At 36.6% G+C, this 25,581-nt stretch overlaps 1 protein-coding gene across 6 annotated transcripts in view; it reads left to right on the forward strand.

Moving 5' to 3' along the window:
- Positions 1 to 25,581, forward strand: part of SUPT3H (SPT3 homolog, SAGA and STAGA complex component) — a 440,959-nt gene that overhangs the window by 296,286 nt on the left and 119,092 nt on the right. For all 6 annotated transcript variants that reach the window (XM_060111003.1, XM_060111004.1, XM_060110999.1 and 3 more), the window contains one exon: positions 2,503 to 2,642. In XM_060111003.1, the coding sequence (XP_059966986.1) occupies positions 2,503 to 2,642 (140 nt within the window). The remainder of the gene's footprint in view (positions 1 to 2,502; positions 2,643 to 25,581) is intronic.

Genomic DNA, 25,581 nt, shown 5'->3' on the forward strand with positions numbered 1-25,581 from the left:
AATGGAGATCCTGGTGGTGAGGAATTAAGGGGAAGCTGGTCACTCCGTGATACTAGTAACAACAAACAAAACAGTGCACCAGCTAAAAGTTTAACAAAGGAAAGAGATAGCTAAAAAGAGTCTTCCTGGAGTCAGAGCAAAACTTAAAGGCTGCAGAGTGACCTGAAATTATTTAGATCAATCTGTGGAGCAATTTATGCCCAAGAGTATTATCAAAACAATAGAACTGTCAGCCAGCAGTTAGTGGAAGATAACAGCTGTGTATCATACCAATAGAGTCACACCAGCCAGAAACTTAGTGGAGAGATCAGGAAAAGTGACAGGTAAAGAGAACTTGACTAAAACCACAGTCATCCCTGGTGATTGAGGAGACTGTTCACATGCTCAAGGCTGTACCCTCTGAGGAGCAACATCCAAGGCTGCACACCAAGAGGGAAAGAGACTTTACTGAATTAGCCCAGCCAAGTCACTAAACAAATAAACAACCAAACAAGCAAACAATAACAACAAGCCCCAGGAAGGAGAGGAAATTATTATCTAGAGTTGCTCCAATATATTACCTAAAGTGTCCATTTTCAGCAACAACAACAAAATACTAGACGTTCAAAAAACCAGATATATATGATCCATAAAAATAGGAAGAATAAGCAGACAACACAAACTGCCTTCTAGGGGGTCCAGATGTTAGACTTAGCAGACAAAAACTTTAAATAGCTATTATAATTGGTGTTCAAAGAACTAAAAGAAACCATGTGTAAATAGCAAAAGGAAGGTATGGTTACTGTGTCTCACAAAATAGAGAGTATCAATTAAGAGATAGAAATTATAGAAACAGGTGGAAATTCTGGGGTTGAAAAGTACAATGACTGACATGAAAAATTCAGTAGAGGGGCTCAATGGTAACTTTGAACTGACAGAAGGAAGAATCAGTGAACTTGAAGACAGACTGTTAAAGATTATACAGTCTAAAGAACAAATAGAAAAAAGAATGAAGAAAAATTAATAGTGCTTCAGAAAAATATGAGACACCATTAAGTGAGCCAGCATATGCAATGGGACTACAGAAGGGAAAGAAAGAAAAAAAGGAGCAGAAAAAATATTCAAGGAAATAACAATGGAAAACTTCTCAACTTTGGTGAAAATTATTAACCACATCCAAACAGCTCGGCAAGCTCCAAGTAGGATAAACATATAGCGATCCACACTCAGACACATTCTAGTAGAAATGCTGAAAGACAAAGACAAAAAGAAAATCGTGAAAGGCAAGAGAAAATCACCTCATCAAATACAGTGGAACCTCAACAATATTAACAGCCGACTTCTCATTAACAATGCAGGTCAGATAGCAGTGGGATGACGAATTCCAAATGCTGAAAAGGAAAACTGTCAACAGCAAATATGTCAAGAAACATGTTCAGCAAAACTGTGTTTCAAAAATGAAGACAAAATAAAGATATTCTCAGATACACAAAAACTGGAGAATTTTTTTGCTAACAGACCCATATAAAAAATACGAAAGGAAGTTATTCTGGCTGAAAGCAAGTTGTACCAGACAATAATTTGAATCCACACTTACACACACAACACACACAACAAAGAGTATCTATAAAAGTAATTATGTAGGTAAATATAAGAGAATATAGAATTGTGTTATTTATTTTCCTTTCTCCTCTTAATAGATTTAAAAGCAAGTGTATAAAACAAGATGTATAATTGTAATATTATGTCTATAATATATAGATGTATAATTGATAGTAGCAACATAATTGAGGTGGGTGGTAATAAAGCTGTATTGGAGTAGGGAGTGACAGGTTTTTTTTCACCCTAAGATGTTTGGGTTGTCTTTATTTGGTATAGGAGCACGTAATTTGTCACATTAAAAAATAATCTAGCTCTTCCTCACTAATTCACACTGATACTTTTGTGTATTAAACTGTATTAATTACCTTTTGCAATATTACATTCCTTCCTGACTTTTTGCAGTAACTTTCTCAGAGTTATGTTTTGCTTTTAAGTAAGTATGATAGTTTGATCTCTTATGAGAAAAAGAGTAAGATCTCATCCCATAGGTTTCAAATATATTGCCACAGTAGTGTACCTAGTATTTTCTTCTTTTAATTTCATGTCTCAATCCTGATGTTTTTTATTTATGTCTTTGTTTTTATTTATTTTCTTAATTAGGCTTGCTGTAGCAGGATTCTTTTTCCAAATTTGAGAGCCTTTCCTTTTTTTTTTTTTTTTGTAAGGAATTTTAATCCATTCACACTTATTGTGCTAACTGATCATTTGGTTTTATTCTCTCAATCTTATTCATGACATAAATAGATGATTTAATTCTACATGACTTTTACTTTTGTTTTAGATGCAAGGATTCTCCTTATGAAGATTATTATGAGAGAATTCCAGTTCTGAATTTTATATGCAGTATTCAATACATATGATTGGGGCGGATGTAAACCTATTTAAGAACGTTTCTTTTTTCCTTCCCTTATCTTCATGAAGACAAATTGAGTGGCAGTAATAATGCGAACAAAAGACAAAAAATCGCTCAAGACTTTCTCAACTCCATTGACCAAACAGGAGAACTCTTGGCAATGTTTGAAGATGATGAAGTTGATGAAGTTAAACAAGAAAGAATGGAGGTATAGTACATGCTTCCCTTTTTAGGGTAATAGAATAACTGCAGTGCATATACTATTTGGTTCTATTCTTATGTTCTTTAAATGTGGTCTGAAATGTCCAAGTCAGTGGTTTCATGTCTGAAGGCATCATTGTGTAGTGGAGTAACCCTGGAAAGCATGTCAAACTCTGCCTTCATAGCTGACTTTGGGAAACAACTTCAGTTTTCTGTTTCTTTGTTTCCTCCTTTGAATATGAGTAGGTTTCCCTAAGCTTCCTTCTGGATCTCACTTTTACTGATATTATTTTATTCCATAAAAGCTAGTTTATAATTAAATATTTACTTAGTTTTTGTACCAAACTCCAGTTATCTTTGTGGACAAAGGTAACCCTTACTGCTTTTGTGTTGGCATATTGTGTAAAGAGCTATTTTTCCAGCTGTAGTTGCAGCCTCTGGTTGGACTCACCAGATAAGGTAGGATCCAGGGCAATTCCATGCTTTATATCACTGTAAAACACAGTTAGTGACATGTGTTTGGATTCCCTGGGTATGTTTTAACAATGAATATGAAAATTGTATGCCTTCTGTTTACCCTAGCTTTCTATTCATAAAATGGTTCCCTTAAATACTTGTGGAAAAATAAAAGTAGTGATTGATTTCATCTGAGTGCCCTCCAAAATATAAGGCATTATTCTCATCATTCTTATTCTTATAATACTTTTACATGTAAAAAAACTAATCTCCATTTTTCCCCTTCTCTTTAATTTGGTCAAAAGAGGTAATTCCAGAGCTCCGAAAGATCGTGCTAAGTGCTGACTTTATCATAGTCTCTGTGCATGCTAAAAATATAATTACTTCATGTTAAATTTTGGAGGAAGTCCAATAGACATATATGCTTTATAAAATTTAACCACCTTCTTTAAAGAATTAGTATGCTTAGATCATGAACTGTGATCTAAAGGCAATGTTCTTCTTAGGTATCAATTACCTTAGAAATGTGTGGTTATCTTGGTTTGAGGCAACTGCAAATGATTTTAGTTCGCCTTGGGCCAAAAACATGCTAAGTTGTCCAAAGCAGATGATAAACATGTATTTCTGATGTCATTATGGCCTAAACAGGATATGATTGTTTCGTGGCATGGTTTCACTTATGATGCATTACACAGAGAGCAAATATTGTTTATGCTTTATTTTTTAAACACTTTTATATTATACAAATGGGCATTAAGAAAAAGTTATTAAGGAAGGACTCTACAGAAAACATTAGTAAAATTGAACAAGTAGCTTTTCAGTTTTGACGGGAAGATCTCTGTCAACCAAGCCTGTTGCCCAGAAGGGCATTTCACAGTCAAGGAGAAGAGAAGAAATGGAGTATGTTGTAACACTGAGCTCATAATAGCAGGCTACTGTAGGCCTGGAAGAGTGATGAGCCAGTAAGGTACAAGTTCAAGTGAATAAAATATTTGGAAGTGCAGGAAAGAAAAAGCTTGGGAGCTTACGTGGTTTATATTTCTCTCCCCTGTAGTTATATTGTATATTACATAGTGGTAACCAGGATAATAAAATATCAATAGTTGATAAAAATAGTTACAAGAAAGTCAGCTTCACCTATACAATAAAAATTACATTGGCAGTTTCTCTAAGCTTTGTATCATAACTAAAATCTCTAACCAAGATAACAAAGAGTAGTTTTGAGATTCTGTTCATCCAAATAACAGAGTTTAAACTGGATAAAAAAATGCTGAACTTGTAGACATAACTATAGACAGTAAAAAGTGGAACCGTTAAGCACATAGGCCTTGCCTGCTTCTAATTTGACAGGTTATAGTTTCAAGCGTAAACCACAACTGTGGCAGTCCATATGAAACCACTTTGGACTCACAGACTGCAATCCCTTGCTTTTAAAGTGCAGTAGAATAATCAGTCCTGGCATCACTCAGTGATTTAATTTTCCTCTTAGCATCACTTACAGTTGTAGAAACTTTGTTTACTACCTTCTCCCCTAGAATGTATGAAAATGGTATAGACCTACCAACAAAGCTTGTTATTGGTTTTTTTTTTCTTTTTTCTTTTTTTTTTCATTTAAATGTAATTTAGAAGAGAAAAAAATTTATAGATACAAGCTTGCTTGGGACCTAGATTTTTCTCAAAATATTGAGCAAGCATATGAAAAACTGAGTTCTTTCCCATTGTTTTCAGCTGATTTCTGTGTGTGCCTGGCTTTGTGTTTTACTCATAATTTACTTCATTAAGTATTATGTGATTTGAAATATAAAAAATGTCTGAATTTTTATATCCATTTCTACTTGCTAGTCCATTATCATATTAAGTTAACTAACGCTTACCCCATTTATTTTTCTCCAGCACCAAAATTTTAACACTTTGGTGTGTGTGTAGTAGAGATCTGTGATCCATGACCTCTGAAGACCCTTCTAAATTATCAAATAAAGATTAAATAATGTTCAGAATTGCTTTAGTGTATTTGAGGGACTGGGAAAGAGAAGCAGGGAAATGATAAGCATAATACATATAAATACTCACAACTCCCCTCCAACCACCCCTCAGACCCCCTAAACCCACCCCAGGATGACCCATGTGTGTTTGGCTGTTGATCCTGTTTCTTACATTCTAAGTTTCTGAGATCTAATCAACTAAATGTGACTGTGTCAACCAAAGGCCAAGGAAGGGTCACTAAAGCCTGCAGATAGCTTTGTGTTTTCTTGCCAGAGGACCTGTGGTCACTCACAGAAGAGCTTGCCTAAAACCCCACTGCTCTACTGTGAAGGAACTTGGAGAAGCTCAAGTTTGTCATTAATCAAGTAAAACATCTGGTCTACTGAACTGCTAGGTTTTGTGAAGAAGATGTAAATAAGGAGCGCCTAAAAAATTGGGTGAACTCTCTACCTTCTGACTAACCCTCAAACTGGTAAAATAAACAGGAGAACAAAGTTTAGAGCTCACCAAAGAGCAGCCTTTAAACAGCTTAGGGTGCTGAAAATCCCCAGTGACTGTTTATCTTGTGTTTTTAAGTTAGAGGCCTAATCCTGGAATCTAGAGAAAAAGCAGAATGGAATACATAAAATGTAAGGCAGCCTAAAAATTGTTTATTTGACTGAAAGTTGAGTAAGATCCCAGGTGATCATCTGAATTTAACCTGAAGTGACTAGTCATAGATTTTTAAATACAAAGTTTCTCATAAAGGTTGAATGATCACAGAAATCAGGTATACCATTCAGTTATGCTCCAAGTGTAATAAGCTTATGATCCCTGGGGGGTTTGAGTCCTAGTGTCATCGTTTTTGGAGCTAAGTAGACTGGAAACCTCGTTGAGAGAGGTGGATGACTATAGAAGTTCTCCATCTTCTCCTATTTATGAAATGTGATAGTTCAACACTTCCCCTTTTCTATCTGTCATGGTTTTTTTAGTTATAAAGTAAAGTAAAATAACAAGCCTTCAAGACTGAGCTGAAATATAATATCTTAGATTTATCATAAAAAGGCTAATTCCAATAAGATAAATGTTTACAAATACCAAAAAAATTGAAAAGATTGAGTTAAAAAACTGAAACCCAGAACAAAGTTTAAAATATACATATATATGGGATTAAGAAATGCAGAATTTATATACTATAGAGATATAGTTTATATACATATATACATTCATGATATATATAAATATGCATATATATTTACACACATGCATATACTATGCCTACATGTGTGTATGTATGTATCTTCCAAAACCCCTCCCACCCACAGCAGCTGATAGGATGACATGCCCTGATTGGCTTAGCCTAAGTCATAAGCTCCATCTCCAAAGAGGGTACAGTTAACCTCTGTAAAAGCATGAATCCCTGAAGCTTTAGGAAGAAGGAATGGATGCTGGAAAGGCAGCCACGAAGGTTGTTAAGTGTAAAGTACCTCTATTTTATGTGTAACAATTCAGAGTGGTGCATCACAATCTTGACTCTCTGCTCAGATCTCTGGGAAGTTTTCCCTAAGAGACAGCATGTTAGAATGAGTAGAAATCATTTTCTTTGGATTCAGGCAAACCATCCATCCATCCTTTCACTCTTTAATTCATTCAGCATTTATTTGAGGTTCTTTTGTAAATCAGTCACTATTTCTAGGTCCTGAGGTTATGACTATAAAAAAGGCAAAATATCGTTTCTGCCCTCACAATCCTTTAGTAGTAACTGGCAAATCAAAAGGTAACTAAGTACTCTGGTGAAGGGAATACAAGCCCAATAAATGGTTGCCATTTTTATTATTATTACTATATTTGATCTTGAATTTTGAACCCTCTAGGTGGATTATTGGTTGTGTGATGGAGCCATGTATATTCTATTTCACTTGCTATTTTATTTGAAATTTTGTTTATTCTGAAGTAAAGCACATTACATTTTCAAGAAATTTTTTATTATTAACTTCAGGCAGGTCCATAGAATTAACTTCAGTGTGGTTTGCTGAAGAGGGCACAGAACAGAAAAATGAGAAGTAGGCTCCATTTTAAAACATGAAATAGTGTAATATGTCAGGATTAGTTTCTGAAAGAGATTCAAGAGAACACATCAGTATGTCTTTTTTATTCTTTTGAAAGTAACTTCTGTTCAGATAATTTAAAAATTCTCTATGAAATCATTCTTCGGGGAATATTAATAGAAATACCACCCAAAACCTTTGGTAATTCTAGCTACACAGAGCAGAATTAATGTAATTTAGTATATGTTTTTCTGGCCTAGAAACTGCAGAACAGGGAGTGTTACATGACTTTAGGAGAACCCAAAGTTTGGTGTAATGTGTAGCTCTGAAACTGACTTCCAACTCTATCAAACTACTTTTTATCCATACCTTCTGATTATGTAATGGTAGAGATCTGTATATTCATTGCCATAAAACATCTGGAGAAGATATTTTTCAATTAATGACATGAAAAGTAAGTTACAGATCTTATAAAAATAGAACATTCCCTAACTCTTACCCAGGTACTTATCATTCTATAGCTTAACACATCAGATGTGACAGATGGTTCTCAAGGGATTCTTTTAGGCTTTTCTTAACCATGTGAACTCTGGGCTCTTAACCGTGTGAACTGAGGGTAGAGTCAGACTTCTGCTTTGCTTAGAGTGCCCCACACACCAGGTGTGAAGCTAGAAGTGGTTGGGTGGTGGCGGTAGTAGTTTAATCAATCTCTTGGGTTATGCTTTGCTATAGAAAAATTTTAGAGCAAGATCAGTCAAATAACTACCATCTTTATGATAAAAAATTTAGTATCACTTCCATTTTTGTCTTCCACCCTCAGACCCATTTAGAATTTTTTACTATTTAGTGTGAGTGAAATTTAAAAGATTCTTCTCCCTGCCCTTTCCCTAGTCTATTGAGGAGTAAAATACATGGTAACAGCATTGAAGCAGTACTCATAGTAGTCATATTTCCTTTAATCCAAATCAGGGCTTATGATCCGATGTCCACAAGTATCTTTTGTTATGGAGACAGGCATATTTTAAATCAGGCCTTGGTAGTAAAATATAGGAACAGTGATTGCTATTCACTTCCACCTTCCCTACCGAGGAGTTTCAGCTACAGTAAAGTAGAGAATCATTTCTATGGTGAAGATGTGCACCAGTACTGCAAATTGATCATCCGTGTCTCCCAGCGCTGATGTGCCGGCGTGGGCTTTACTGCGCTGCACTGTTCAGTCTTGCTAAGTGGATATTCGACTAACACATCTGAATATACTGTCCAGTTAAGTTTTTAATAGAATCAATCAATATTTTCTTTCTCAAATAATTTCAATTTGTCCTTTTGAAAATGAAACCCTTCTCTTTTAAAAGATACATTTCAAGGGTTTTCTCAGAGATCACTCCACCAGCTTGTTTATAAAACACCTTGGTGGGGAAGAGTTTTAAAATATCATCGAATTTCAGAACGCCACAGGATTTACCACTAATTTACATTAAATGTTTGTAGTTCTCAAGTTGTGGCTGTTGTAATAACCAAAATGTTTTTTCCCTGAATATTTTGTAGATTATGTTTCCCGATTCTTTCTCCTTCACCCACATTCCCCACAGTAGACGGGCAGATTGTTGTTACATAGTCTGGCCTTTTCTTATCTTATTGGTTTAATCTCAACAAGTTAGTCCTTCTAAATATGAAAATAAATTTATTCTGTGGAAAGAGTTTTGTCTTTTTAATGCTATCATTTCTTTAGTGGCATTAACAGATCATTAATTGTTTGGTATAGATAATTTCCCTCTATCCCTTAATTTATTTGCTGCCTTAAGATCAGCTCTTATTGTTCACCACTTTATGGTAAATCATGCAAATCAGGCTGCTTAATGCAATTAGACTTATTCTTAGCTCATTGTATTCCTCATTTAGAATTCTGGAGTAAGCTGTAAATATTTAGTGATCCATGTAATCTGTTGCATGTGGATGTCTGTTGGAAACTCTCCTTTTCATAAGCATTGGTCCGAAGGACAGATCAGGTGCTGCCAGGCTTCTGCTTTTCATGACTCTCCATTTTCTACAGTAGAAACTTAAGTCCTTAGCACATTATTCATGCATCTTTCATGATCTGGCCCCAACAGACTTTTTCATCTTCATCTCCCACCATTCATGCTCCCCCCGTATTACCTCCCAAAAGACACATGTACACACACACACACACACACACACACACACACACACACACACACACACACACACACACACCCCACCACCACCACCACCACCACCACCACCACCACCACCACCACCACCACCACCACCACCACCACCACACACGATTTAAGGAACCCCCTCGGACTTATAGTTCCCTAAATAGGCATTCAGCTTTTCTTCCCTTCCCCTGAACTTTCTCCATCTGCAACATCTCAGTTCTGATATTTTAGTATATGACAGATTGTAACTAGTAGTTTTTTCTTAGTTTGACTTACTAAATAAGGTCCTTGAAAGCATGCACTTATTTTATTTACTTTCATATCTTCTGTACCCATCACAGTGCCTTGAACATTCCAAACTTTCATTAAATATTTGTCCAAATATGGTGAATAAAATAGGTGATATATGCAAATATTATTAATCTGTCCTTTGGATGATCTGAATTTTTTTTCTCTTTTGCTTAAAGAATGCAGTTTCTGGGTGTATAAAGTTAGTCTTTTCTTCTGATTCACGTAGGATTACAAAGAAAGCTATAGATCTTTATGAAATTTTTGTCAGGAGCTCTTCAACACATCTTTTACAGGTGCTTTCCAGTTGCTAATGGTTTTCATTGCTTGAATAACTTCCTGTTCAAATTAGAGTAGTGGCTTTTCCACAGTTCTAGCTGTAGAAGTTCTCCTAACCACACTGCTTCAGTATTGACCTGCAGTGTTCCAGATCTGTCTACAGGCTGATACTGAGCATCAGTTCTAATTTCAATTAGCAGACTTTTTTTTCAAATGGACCAATACCATATGTGACTATTGGTTCATTCTCTCTAGTTACCAATTCAGAACATTTGGCAGTAAATGTTAAACACTTTTCCTTGTGTATTTGCTATTATAAGATTTTATGATTTAGCATCTTCAAATAATAACATATGCTTATTCACTTCTCTGATCCATTAAATATCTCCTCTGGGCAATTCTTTTAGTTATTGGTTGATTTCTACTTAGAAAATATCAATAGTTTGAATTTGCATATGCCTTAGGTTACTGTTGAATTTTTTGTGGCGTGGAAATTTTGCATTTCCATTCATTCTACTTCATACAATAGGAAACTGTTTTTTCACTCAGTCCTTCTAACACTAAGGAACAATTGACCAACAAATCACCAGATTCACAAAAGTTACTTTTGCATTTATCTGCCTCATCTACTATATTGATCAGACTGTGGGCTTGAATTTAATATTCAATTCAAATTAATATTACATTCATCATTAATTTTTTTTTTTTTTCGGTATGCGGGCCTCTCACTGCTGTGGCCTCCCCCGTCGCGGAGCACAGGCTCCGGACGCGCAGGCTCCGGACGCGCAGGCTCCGGACGCACAGGCTCAGCGGCCATGGCTCACGGGCCCAGCCGCTCCGCGGCATATGGGATCCTCCCAGACCGGGGCACGAACCCGTATCCCCTGCATCGGCAGGCGGACTCTCAACCACTTGCGCCACCAGGGAGGCCCCATCATTAATTTTTACCATCACTACTTTGGCTATTATATTCATTTACAAAGGGAAGTGTTTTGCCATACTCCCACAGTTAATAACATAGCCATGTAATGAACTTTTTAAAGTGTGGTATTTAATTTTAAAGTGACCAAGTAATAAGTATTAACAATTTGGGCATTTTATCCTACTCTTTAAAAATATTTGTTAAATATTATTTTAAATGCCATTACTTTTTAAAATTTTTTATTCTTTTGATTTCCATTCTTTTGAAAATTTTAATATATCTTAGACACTCATCATTATACAAATCAATCAACAGATTGTTAATTCTATTAAAATTTTGTAAAAAGTCTGAACCAGAATAGGTCTTTATCATTCCTCATGTTGAGTATGGTTAGCTGCTGCATCTCTCAGATGAGTCTAATATCATTTGCTTAGATCAGTGGTTCCCAGTCACATGGGGAGTTTTGTTTTTTTTTAATTGGAGTATAGTTGATTTACAATGTTGTGTTAGTTTCAGGTGTACAGCAAAGTAGATCTGTTACACATATACATATATCCACTCTTTTGGGATTGACATACACACACTACTGTATATAAAATAGATACCTAATAAGGACCTACTGTATAGCACAGGGAACTCTTTGCAATACTTTGTAATGGCCTATATGGGAAAAGAATTTAAATTTTAAAAGTCCTTTTAAAAGTTCTTGAAGAAAAGCCATCTATTTCTTTTAGTAATTCTGCACCTTAAATAGAAGACAGCCATTAATAGTGGGTTTATTGACCTGCTCTCAAATATGGAGAAGCTGTAAGTACAGAAGTGACCACCTTTGGGAAGACATACTGTGGAAAAATCCAAAATCACTGAGGTAATTGTTTTAATTTTGAAAAAATATCTTATTATTTAAAAGCTCTAGCAGAGCTTTTAAATAATTTAAAATAAGACTTTATTTACCAAAATTCAGTACGTACAGAAATATCTCAAAATACTGCTGTATTCCTTTGTTATATCTGTAGAAATTATCCAAGTGAGGGAGAGACTGAAAGAGGACTAAGAAGAGAGGGAGGGAGGGAGGGAGAAAGAGAGAGAGTGAGAGAGAGAGAAGGAAAGAGGAAGAAAGAAAGAATTGAAACCTTTTTCCCTAGACGGTATCTCTGTGTAAAGTTCTATTATCCATCTGGGTTTAGCAGGGAAGATATTTGAATCTTGGAAGACTTGTTCCTTGTAGCCCTACAATAAGTTCATTACAATCAATAAAATAAAATAGCCTAATGTAAGACAGTTATCACTCTTCATTTAAAAAAAAAAAGGCTTCAAGTGAAATTTTTGGGAATTTCCCCCATCCTCTTAAGCAGTTCTTTTTTGTGGGGGGGCTGTGAATGCGGGTTCTTAGTTCTCCGACCAGGGATTGAACCCGTGCCCCCTGCATTGAGAGCACAGAGTCTTAACCACTGGACTGCCAGGGAAGTCCCTTAGCAGTTCTTATTGATAATCCATCATATGTTTTTTGTTTGTTTGTTTGTTTTTTATTATTTTTGGCTGCATTGGGTCTTCGTTGCTGTGCGCTGGCTTTCTCTAGTTTCTCTAGTTGCGGCGAGTGGGGGTGCAGCGAGTGCGGTGCGGTGTGCGGGCTTCTCATTGTGGTGGCTTCTTCTGTTGCGGAGCACGGGCTCTAGGGCACGCAGGCTTCAGTAAGTTGTGGCGCGCGGGCTCCAGAGCACAGGCTCAGTAGTTGTGACTCACGGGCTTAGTTGCTCTACGGCATGTGGGATCTTCCGGGACCAGGTCTCAAACCCGTGTCCCATGCATTGGCAGGTGGCTTCTTAACCACTGCGCCACCAGGGAAGCCCCATCATATAGTTTTGAAGTAGAAAATGTAGTACATCATTTCTGTAATTAAATATTGCTTAAACTTTTCCTGTGACTCATAGAAACTCATCATTTAATTTATTGTAACCAAAGAGTGATTAGGTATCTTGATGGCCTGGATATTATTTCTTTGGGCTATTGGTCATCTCAAACTCATCAACTCTTCTAAAAAATTCTTCTAATAGTACCCCTTGGTATTATTTTAAATCCTTCCATCCACTTGTGTGGGACTTGGGTACTTTCATATGTAATGACTATAGGCCAGCTGGTTATATTCAGGAGTTATTCAAAGAATTGTGGATTCTCTGAGGCAAGAAAATTTATAACTCACTTTAATACACTTTAATAATATTGAACCTCATCTCTCAATCTACCCCCTTCCTTCCCAGAAACCAAACCAAAGCTGTGGGGGCGGCGGTGGAAATCGCATTTTATTTAACCTAGAAAATGTTTTTGTTTAAATTGTACCTAGGATTATTTAATGTTCACTTGGGTGTGGAGAAGTAGACTATATTAGTGGGAACATAAGTTGATACATAGCTTTCTGGAGAAAAGTGTAGCAATATCTATCAAACACATTAATAAAAAAACCCTATGTGCCTTTGATCCAGAAATTGCCTTTCTAGGTACTATACTAAGGATATAATTGAACAGAGACTTTTTTGAAAAATCAAATGTATTCATTGTTTATTTATAGCAAAATTTTTGTTTAACAATGGAAATATTAAAGTTGTAAAGTTTCTTCTTAGCATAGCTTTTGCTATAGCCCATAGCTTTTAACAATATATAATACTTCTATGATTTAAATACTGTTTTGTAAATATTCTCTAGAATTGCCCTTTAGCCTAATTTATGTAAGAGAATATTTGACATATATGGGTATATATTTTCCAGGCTGGATGTCTTGTCTGTTTCAGCCTCTATTGGGTGTTTTAGTTGTTTTATTGCATAGTAGTCAGATTGTTAGCTATATTCTTTTTAGTGTTAGGAATTCATTAGAACTTACTAGGTATCCTATCCTAATATGTTGCAACTTTTTGTAAATGACTCATTGACAGGCTAGGGAGATGTTTATGTATCTGTTAGATCATTATTATTAATAGTATTCACTTGCTTTTCATCTTCTTTCTTAAAAGTAAGCCTTTTATTGCTGTGATGTATTTGTAAATATCTCCTTTAATGTCCCACCATTTTTCTTGTATATAGTCCAGTTCTCCTACATTAGGAGGGAGAAGTTCAAGAGTTTTTCTTCATTGTTGATAGACTCTTCATCAGTAGAAACTGGTTCTCTTGGTCCAGTGAATACCAGGCTTGCTATATCTTTACCTGTCTTTACTGTTAATCTTTCTGAACCAATTAGTTTGGGTGTAACTGTTGTTAATAGTATATTAAGATTATTTCCTTTAATTTCTTTCAATTGCTGACATTACCCTATTTACCTTTATTTACATAGCATATATGTTGTTTTTTCTTTTTATTATTTTTTAATTTAATTTTTATTTTATATTGGAGTATAGTTGATTTAAAACGTTGTGTTAGTTTCAGGTGTACAGCAAAGTGATTCAGTTATACATATACATATATCCATTCTTTTTCAGATTCTTTTTTTTTTACTTCTTTTTCTTTTCCCTATAATTTTTTTTCACACACACACACTGTATTTTTACAAGAGATAAATAAACTGACACCAAGCATTGTAAATGTATGACCACAACAAAAGCAACAATGATTGCAATTACCAAACACGAAACACACTTATACTATGTCATAATATTGACATTCAGTCCAGTAATCCTCCACTGTAACAGCTCCTTTACTCTGCAGTGAAAATTGATTTGTATATTTTTTGCTGCTGAGTCCTTGTGGGATTTTTTTTTATTCAAACAGAAAGTCACAAAAATTATAATCATCCTCATCAGTTCACTCAGTCCCATGTAATTAATTTTTTTTATCTTGATCTTTTGTTAACACTTTTATGAATTCATCAGTTTTCCATTAGAGTTCTGAAAATGCTTATTCATTCAGTTCAGAAGTATAGTCAGTTACCAGAAACCTATAGTTGTCAGAGTCTTTTCCATGAATTCTTTGAAGATGAAACCCTTTTATAAGAACATTTTTGCAAAAGCATCAGAGTACACCCAGAACTGTCTGTAAATGACAAAAGACTTTAAAATGACCATGGTTAAAGATTTGATGAAAGTTCATAATAATGTAGTTGACAAGGAAATTTAGTTATTTCTAAGATATACATTTTAAAGTAATAACTAGAATTATGACTTATTATACCAGAACATATAAGATTTTTAGAAATTTCATGTAATGTCTGAAACATTTATATTAACATATTTCCATACAAATAACCCAAAGAAAGTTCAGTATTAGTTGGGTTTTTGTTTGTTTGTTTGTTTGTTTGTACTGCAGGTTCTTATCAGTCATCAATTTTATATTCATCAGTGTATACATGTCAATCACAATTGCCCAATTCAGCACACCACCATCCCCACCCCACTGCGATTTTCCCCCCTTGGTGTCCATACATTTGTTCTCTACATCTGTGTCTCAACTTCTGCCCTGCAAACTGGTTCATCTGTACCATTTTTCTAGGTTCCACATACATGCGTTAATATACGATATTTATTTTTCTCTTTCTGACTTACTTCACTCTGTATGACAGTCTCTAGATCCATCCACGTCTCAACAAATTACTCAGTTTTGTTCCTTTTTATGGCTGAGTAATATTCCATTGTATATATGTACCACAACTTCATTATCCATTCGTCTGTCGATGGGCATTTAGGTTGCTTCCATGAACTGGCTATTGTAAATAGTGCTGCAATGAACATTGGGGTGCATGTGTCTTTTTGAATTATGGTTTTCTCTGGGTACATGCCCAGCAGTGGGATTGCTGGATCATATGGTAATTCTATTTTTAGTTTATGTTTTTTTTTTTTTTTTTTTTTTTTTTTTTTTTTTTTTTTTTGCTGTACGCGGGCCTCTCACTGCTGTGGCCTCTCCCGTTGCGGAGCACAGGCTCCGGACACACAGGCTCCGCGGCCATGGCTCGCGGGCCCAGCCACTCCGCGGCATGTGGGATCTTCCGGGATCGGGGCACGAACCCGTGTCCCCTGCATCGGCAGGCGGACTCTCAACCACTGCGCCACCAGGGAAGCCCTAGTTTATGTTTTTATCTTACTGTATTACTCTGCTTTTTTTGCTTCCTTGCCCGTTTCCATTAATTTTTTTTTTTTTTTGCGGTATGCGGGCCTCTCACTGCCGTGGCCTCCCCCGTTGCGGAGCACAGGCTCCGGACGCGCAGGCCCAGCGGCCATGGCCCACGGGCCCAGCCGCTCCGCGGCACATGGGATCCTCCCAGACCGGGGCACGAACCCGTATCCCCTGCATCGGCAGGCGGACTCCCAACCACTGCGCCACCAGGGAGGCCCTCCATTAATTTTTTTAAACTGTAGTTTCAGAATTAACTTGTAGTTAAATCTTTCAATGGTTATTTTTAAATTCTGAGGAATCATAAATCTATATGTCTTAGTTTATGAACCTTAAAAATGAATTCGGTTTTTGTTTTGTTTTGTTTTGTTTGGCAATACTGTGCTGCATATGGGTTCTTAGTTCCCTGACCAGGGATCAAACCCATGCCCCCTGCAGTGGGAGTGTGGCGTCTTAGCCACTGGACCGCCAGGGAAGTCCTTATTTTATTTTTTTATGCCAGCTACTGTACTAGATCATGGGGACATAAAGTAGTGTTCACAGTGCAGTTGTTTTCTTGACAGGACTTGTAATATACCAGAGAAGTAGACATAGTAGTAATAACAACAGAGTCCTATGCGGTACATGCCACACAGTGCCAGACACTGTTCTAAATCCTAACATAGACATCAGCTCACGTCACAGTCTACTCATGAGGTCGATTCTGTTTTATTCCCTTTTTGCAATGAGGACCCTAAGGCACTTGCCAAAGGTCACAGTTACAAAGCAAAAGTGCTGGGAAGGAAAACTCATGGGTACCAGCACTATCTGGAAAAGGAAAATAGCAGGAAAGTGTCCTATTTCTTCCAACCTGGAAAAATGTATCTGGAAGACATTGAGTTATATGGTATATGATTACTAGCCTCCCTAGCTTCAAGGCAAAGAAAGTTATTTTGTTTTACTTTTGCTTTTTTTTGGCCATTTCAGGTAATGTCTGAACAGAATCACACATTTTAAAAGATAACAGATTTTTTTCATATTTGTTTTAAAAATGTGAAACCTCATTATCTTAAATCCACAATTTTCAAAGCCATAGTTGATAAGAGATTACTGTTTCTTCTTTCAAAATTTTTAAAAACACATGCAGGGCCAAGGACACTCAGTTATTTACATACTTATGTGAATCAGATTGCTTACCTCTTAATCATTAGCTGAAAGGGTCTTTCTTTAAAGACATTTAAAGGTCGGCAAAGAGAATAGGTAAAGTAGTTTTGAACTTTAGAGAAATTTAAAGAGTAGAAAACATTAAGCAATGTGCTATATTGTATGTTTGCAGGAAAGAGAAAATTCAAGAGAGATATGCTAGGAAGTTGAGATTTCAGAAATAAAGTGAGAAGACGTCAAACACCAACTTTGTGTTTTTATAATTTTGTATAATACTGGACATGGACAAAATTCTAAATTAATTATGCCTCTTCTGATCCTTACATAAACTGAATATAGTCCAGATGCATGTGGGTGTTAAAGAGGTTTTTGTAAGATTACTTGGGAATCTACCCACCATTTAAGACAATATTTCTATGAGAAGATACAGTCTGAATTTAAACCAAACTTTCAGGATATAAGTTGGAGGATTTTGTATTTTAGTTTTAAAAGTGAATTTTTACATGTTCCAAATTTTCAGTGCAACAGGACTGCTTATCATCTCTAGAAACTGTTTTATCTGGCTTGTTTTCTCTGGAAACAGAAAACTACTGGTATTAGAGACCAGTAAAAAAAATTGGCACCTCCACCTGATGTTTTGTAAGGTTATTTAGGATGATCATATTTCCTACTGAGTGAAGGACTTCATGATTGCATTTAGGACTTTATATAATTTATGTCCAAGCTACTGGCAATGTCCTGATGGTGAATTAAAGAGGTATATTAATTCAGTGTGCTATTAAATTTAAAAAGTGTTGGTTACATATAGGAAAGAGGTCAGTTTTTTTCAGGGTGATGATGCAAAGTTGTCATGGGAGTTACACTTCAATAAGAGTTAACACTATTCTTTCTGTGATTGGTGTACAGACTGTACAAACATCATGGATTCATTTAGAGGCTAGGGATGACAAGCTAAATTTGTTCATTCACTTATAACCCATTTGATATGTTGTTTAGAAAACTATTTAGCTCTGCACATAGACAAATTTATTGTGTAAGGATCTATATCTTCTAAGCAACCCAAAAACGGAAATACAGATGAGCCTCAGGAACTGCAACTCAGACACCAATGAAATCAATGTTTTGTTCACTGTTTCTGATCTCTTGCTTCTCTCTCTCTGCATAGGCTTAATTTTTCTCTTCCTGTCAATTTACTGCTTGTATAATATTCCACCAGCAGGTGCTCCCAACTTAGCTTCCTCACCTAGAGAGAGGCAGACCCAGCTCTCTGGGATAACAACCTCAAATCTCAGCAAATGACATCTGATTGAGCCAGTTTGTGTTGGGTGTCCATGCTGGGGCCTGGCAGCATGCCTGGAAGCCAGGGCCATGCTGTAACCTCTCTGCTGTGGAGGTTTGTAGGGCAGCGTTGTAGTGATGGAGGCAGCAACACTTGGCAGCCAGTACGTTAGGTGCTTACTGCACCCAGCCATCCCTCCATTCATCCGCTCATCATTCACAGTGTGCCCACACATATGGTAGAGTTGACCTTGAGACTATGAGTACTTTACTTCAAAAATGATTATCTTAATGTAAATCTAATTTCATTTTAAAAGCTACAGGGGATACTATCCAGTTATCTTAGACTTAAAAGAAAATGGCTAATGAAAGAGTAAATATAAAAATCCTGCTAAAGTTCACAGAACGACAAAGAAAGTAAAATATTCTTCAGTCAGGCCTTTTCTCATAAAAAGTATCCTCACTTAAAACTGTAAAACATTTCAACAAAAACATTTCTTCAAATATGTTATTTTAAATACTATATTACTTAAGCAAATATTTAAATACTATATTAGTTTCTCTGAATACTTGACTTGAATTTAATTCTACCTGTCTGCCAAATATGTTGAAACTCCAAATCCATTTTCATTTGCCAGGTTAAATGTTTATTTTGTTTTCCCACATAATATGCTCTTTAAAGTGTCACAGGCATACCAAATCTGATTTCTTTTTAATAGGGACTTGGTAGGGATTTTTTTCTTTCTTCGGTTAATGGTAAAGGATATGCTTCTCTTAAGGAATATGCAAAGGTATATTCACATTTCCTACCTACAGAAGGTATCTACTCTGTTAGCTGTTGGAAAATAGACATTAACTTTCTTAAAGGAAGTTTAAAACGTGTCCACTGCATTTGCCTACATGTTTGAAGCCTCACTGTTATTTCCTTACAATCAGAATACCAAAGACTTTTCTTGTAGAGTGTCTAGTTTTATCTAACAAGTGACTCTGTATAGACTAGTACAATGAAAAAGTATTAGGCTACAGCAATTTATTTGATTACAGGGTTTCCCTTTCCTTCTGCTCATCTATATTTATGTGATCAAACATCCATTTGAAAATTTTGTTCTTATTTTCAAAGAACATTTGTATACCTTTGAATATTGTAGTCTCTCAGATATACTTCTCTAAAAAGAACTAATAACTTTCAACATATATCTTATTTATTTTAAAAAGATAGATTTACTATTTAGCCTTCATATGAATTGCATAGTGGTTTGTACTTTTTGCAAAGCTTATTAGTACATCTTAGGTTTCTTATATTGGACCTAACTCACTACAGTAAGAGCACCTTGAGGGGGAGGTATTTGAAGCCATTGTGATAGCGATCTCCCTAACCTTTAACTTGCCGGAAAAAGTGTACCTAGAATTCCTTTTCCTTTCTCCATCTATAATGAAAGTATAGATTCTTATGAATGCCACAGTGTCTCTTCAATTATCAGTATTACAAGGCCTCCTGATTTCCTAAATCCAGTGCCCTTCTGTGTGAGAGAAGGGAAGCATAACAAAAGTTGCTGCAGTAGTTAAGTAGCCGTCTCATTGCTACAGGTGAAGTGGTTCACACACGTTTTCAGTTTTGAAATATGTAGCTGTTCCCCAGAATTTAGGAACCTGATGGCTTCTCCCAGTGATATTTCTTCTATATAAGGATCACTGCAAATAGACTGAGGCTGTTTTCCTGTGTGGACTTGAATAGGTTGTCTGATCTCTTAAGTCTTAGGAACTATGGCTCTGAAGTATTTCTAAAGATTTCAGGACTTCCCTAAGTACAGGATACACATAGAACCACAGAACATCAGCTCTATACTAAGAAGAGAGAACTCAGTCACAGTAAGATGAAGCAACTTAACCTAGAGAGTCCCATTTTGTGTTAGAGGCAAAACAAGACCTAAAGTACAGGTCTTCTGATTCCCAGGTCAGCATTCTCTTCAGTGGTCACTTTAGTATTTTTCTGATGGAATAGAATGAATCTCAGTATTATATAAGAATATATATCAGAGCTTTAGATTATGATTAAAACTCAGTAGTTACTGTTAAGAACTGTTGATTTAGAATATATAGAGATTGAATTGGAATTGTATTAACCCTATAATGTACCCTATCCATTCCTTTTCAAATATATCTTGAATGCCATCTTATTTGCCTTCTGTTTGTATCTTTTATCATCAAAATAAAACTTCATAAAAGGAGAACTTCTTGAGAAGTATACAGTGTTTGCCCTTTTTTTGTCAATTTTAAGTTTTTCATTAAGAAGCGAAGCAGTATTTTTCAGTCATTATGGCCTGCATCTTCATTAAAATCCATCCTGCATTTATTTATATCCATCTCTCAAGATATCCTTTATTACTTTCAAGTTCTTTTGTTCTCAGGATCACTTCAGCCCTCACCACCCCCCATCTGCTTCAGTCATCTTTTCTCTCATTGATGAAGTTTGAGATAGGTGGCTTTTCATTGGCTATACCTAGGATGCCAGTAAAGCATGAAAATAGGACAGGTCAAAAGCAGTGTCCGGGCTTCCCTGGTGGCGCAGCGGTTGAGAGTCCACCTGCCGATGCAGGGGACACAGGTTCGTGCCCTGGTCCGGGAAGATCCCACATGCCACGTAGCGGCTGGGCCCGTGAGCCATGGCCACTGAGCCTGTGCGTCCGGAGCCTGTGCTCCGCAGTGGGAGAGGCCACAACAGTGAGAGGCCCGCGTACCGCCAAAAAAAAAAAAAAAAGCAGTGTCCCCATCCTGCCAGCCAACATTTATGTAAGATGCATAGATTAAAAATGGTAAGCATTTAAGCACCCGTTGGAGTGAATTGTTTGTCAAGCCCCTTGTCAAGTCACTCACCTTTGTTGAATTGTTTATGCTATCCCTAATTGTGAATAGGTAAATGCAAGTATATCTATTTCTTTTTAAACTAGAGCATCTCAGTCTTTCTGGAGTTAGGATAACATTATTGGTTATTCGTTTGACTTAATGTCCTATCCTTATCCCCTGAACGCACTCCCTGAAGTTAAAAAATATATAAAATAAGTTGCATTTTTTTAAAATGTTGGTGAGTGTTGTGAGGAGAGAGAATCCTCACTCTTAAGCTCATTCACGATCCCTCTGACTACTAAAAATCAGGTCTAGAAATCAATATAATAGATCACATAAATGTGTAATGACTTTTTTTTTTTTTTTGGCGGTACGCGGACCTCTCACTGTTGTGGCCTCTCCCGTGTGGAGCACAGGCTCCAGACGCACAGGCTCAGCGGCCATGGCTCACAGGCCCAGCCGCTCCGCGGCATGTGGGATCTTCCCGGACCGGGGCACGAACCCATGTCCCCTGCATCGGCAGGCGGACTCTCAACCACTGCGCCACCAGGGAAGTCCCCTGTAATGACTTTTATACTTCAGTCTTACAGCAACATGATGGAGACAGCTGCTTGTCACCCAGTATCCATCCTCTCCATCTTTCTTTGTTACAAAACTCTGATTTGTAGCTGGATATGTTGCCATCCTAAGTATCACATCCCTCTTCTTACCTTGCAGCTAGGTTTAATCGTACCCCTGAGTCGTGGCCAATGAAATGTAAGTATAAATATTCTATTGGACTTCTGTCAGTTTTCTTAAAAGGGAAGGGGTACACCTTTTTTCTTTCTACATTTGATTACTTTATACAGATGTGATATCTGGAGCTTTAGAAGCCATTCTGCATAATGAAAAGAAAGCTACAGCCTACACAATTTTATACATCAAATGTATCTCCGTAAAGCAGGGGAGGGGGTGACGGGGAATGAATGAATGAATGCATAAATACATAAATAAATAAAAGGTGAAAAAAAAGCCACAGCTTAGAAAGGACAGAACAGAGGCTGGAAGTGACTGAAGTTCTCACGATGTCAGCAAGCAGTTATGTTAAGCCTGAACTACTTGCCTCCAGAATTCATATATATGAGGAAAAATAAACTTCTGTCTTGCTTAAGAAACTATAATTTGTAATCATATTGTATTCAGCCAAAAATATTTAACTAGTAAAACCTGTGAATGAGACCCCTAGGTTGATAAAATTGAGAATATACTTCTAGAAAGTAATTAGTTTCTTAGGGTAGACCTGGTCTGGGTCTTTTACTTAGGGCATTGATTTTTTTCCCCTTTGTTACTTCCAAGATAATTGACAAATTAAGTATTTTTCATATTGAAGGAATATTCTGTCATGTGGCCTGTGATTTTCAAAGAACTGTCATAGCCACAGGACAAGCATTAATATCTTGATGTGTTTCAGCCTAAGTCTCATATTAATTAAAAGTTTTGTTTATCAAAACTTACCAACATCAAAAGGTTGAAGAAATCACTCACCATTTATTAATATGTTTCCTGCTTAAATTCCAGAGGAAAATACAGGAAAGGATTTGATTTTAGATTTTTTGTTTGTTATTCAAAATATCCATCCTGCTACTTAAGAAATTAAAATACTGGGCTGTAGAAAATAAGTACCATCTGGCCTGTGTGTTTTTCTACCTCCTCTAAGGAACACTATGCAATGGAGGGTGTGCAACGTAACAAGGCATGCTTCATTTAACTATACTTATGGGATACCTGATGTGGTAAATAGGAGTATTATTTAAAAATTGTATATAAATTTATAAATAGCAAGGTTCTGTTGTATAGCACCAGGAACTATATTCAGTATCCTGTGACAAACCATAATGGAAAAGAGTATGTAAAAGAATATATGTGTGTGTGTGTGAGTGTGTGTGTGTGTGTGTGTGTTTGAGTCATTTTGCTGTACAGAAAGAATTAACACAACATTGTAAATCAACTATACTTCAATAAAATTAAAAAAGAAAAAAGTTGTATATAAATCAAATTGTTGTTTATTTCATCATATTGTAAATGTACCAGGAAAGCACCAATATAAAACAACTCTAGAGGATTGCTTTTGTGCTATGAAGAATCTTAATGTGTTATTTTGTTAAGGTCATCATTAACAAATGTCATCATTCATTTCAGTGTTGTCTATGTGTTGTTGTTTTTTTAAATTCACCTCTAACATTTGGGCAATCTGGTTATGAAACCTGTAATATGAAAGCCCAGTAATCATCAGTGTTATTGGACTTCTCTAACTGGCTAATTAAATTCTGCTCTCCCCACCTCACTTTCACCCTGATCCTCTCACGTGTAGCCTTCTTCTTGCTTCTTACTCTTTGGAAGAGAAACATCCAAGACAGAAGAGAACATGCTTATGTCACTACAGTGCATTCCCCAGTTAAAACCTACAAACTGGACTTCCTTGGTTGCGCAGTGGTTAGGAATCCGCCTGCCAATGCAGGGGACACGGGTACGAGGCCTGGTCTGGGAAGATCCCACATGCCGCAGAGCAACTAAGCCCGTGCATCACAACTACTGAGCCTGCACTCTAGAGCCCATGAGCCACAACTGCTGAGCCCGCATGCCACGTGCCACAACTACTGAAGCCCTCGCACCTAGAGCCCATGCTCTGCAACGAGAGAGGCCACCGCAGTGAGAAGCCCACACACTGCAACGAAGGGTAGCCCCCGCTCGCTGCAACTAGAGAAAAGCCTGTGTGCAGCAACGAAGACCCAACGCAGCCAAAAATTCAATAAATAAATAAATAAATTTATTAAAACAAAAAAAACCCTACAAACTAACAACACACACACACACACACACACACACACACACACACACACTACATGTTCTCAAAGTATTTAGCCAATGTATTTGTTTCCTTGACATCATTTTCCTAATGAAGGATGTCAGTCATCACAAAAGAGTACAAAGTCTTTATTATAGAATGACAGTTTTTTAAAATCTTTTACCAAGCTATTACCAAGCATGGTATTATGATCAGAGCATCAGCTTTGGGGTCAGACAGACCTAGGTACTCAAATCATGGTTCCATCCCTTATCTTGTCCAGGGTATCCTTGTTAGTACCCTAGACAAGTTACTTAACGTTTCTGACTCTCAGATTCTTTAACTGGAGCCACATCTTAGAAGTGTTGGGAAGGATTTGTGAAAACGTATGTACTGTACCTAGTTCAGTGCCCGGCACATGTGAGTTTAAGAAACAGTATCTGTCTTCGACAAAACCTTCTTTATAAAAATGTACAATAAGACTACATTCCCGTGGATATACATACAAATGGAATATAGTTTAGGTACCGTCTTCCTTTCATAGTGACTACAATCAGAACCAGTCAAAGAATTTGCAACATATATGAAAGATCAAGTTATTGGGATATCTTTCTAACTTTGACTGCTATCTCTCAGTAAAATGACTCAGAAAATGTACAGTGTATCTTCAGAAGGCACTATGTAAGATAATTCCGTAACATTTGTCCACTTATATCTCGTTAAATATCTTATGTTAGAATGCATTTCTAAATCTTATCAAAGCCACACATAGCTCAAGTTTTAGGGTTTTCAGAGCCACTAAAGTGCATTTCAGGTAGAATTTTTTAGATTATTGCACATCTTATAGGTGTCTAGAGTTATAACATGTAGTAGCAATCTCCAGTTGAATTCTTTTACTTGGGCAAAATTTACTTGGATAATTCTATCTATATTCAGGCAGAAAATTTTGTATCTGAGCAAGGAATTTTGTTCTAGAAGTCAGAGATATAGTGGAAAGAGCGCTGGTTTTGAAGAAGGAGTCTTAACTCTTTCTAGCAATATGCCTTACCTTAAGGAAAAGCCACAGAAACTCATCCAAGAACTGAACACACCTGACCCTGCTTGGCTTTTGAGATCAGAAAGGACAAGGAGTCTTTGGGCTGGTGGGGCTGGGGGAAGAGTACACAGGAACTCTCTGTACTGTTTTTGTAAGTTTTCTGTAAATTAAAATTATTTCAAAATTAGAAGTTGTTTTTTTAAAAGCCACAGAGGGTCAGTGACATCAGCGTCTTCATCTGTAAAATGGTGATGATAGTAATAGCTGACCTTCCCACCTCACACAATTGAAAGAATCAACAAGTAAAGCAATACATAAAACTCAACAGTGCTGCTCTTCTGTGCTGAGTCTTCCTCACTTGACGTCACCCGTTTTACCACCTCTGATCTTCCATTTTTCTTGCTGCCAAAGTTGTCTTTGTTTCTTCAAAACTTTTGTAGTTACTTCATATAAGGTGAAGCGCTGCCTAACATCACCAGTTACTAAAACAATTCTCCTTTCTTCCTCTCTTTGTAATCCATTCCACACCCTCTGTGGCATGCCTTCTTTAAGCCTTCTTACTGAAAAACCCAGCCTAATGGCCACTGACATTTAA

The sequence above is a fragment of the Mesoplodon densirostris genome, chromosome 10 (genome assembly GCF_025265405.1).
Source record: "Mesoplodon densirostris isolate mMesDen1 chromosome 10, mMesDen1 primary haplotype, whole genome shotgun sequence".
NCBI classification, from domain to species: Eukaryota; Metazoa; Chordata; class Mammalia; order Artiodactyla; family Ziphiidae; genus Mesoplodon; species Mesoplodon densirostris.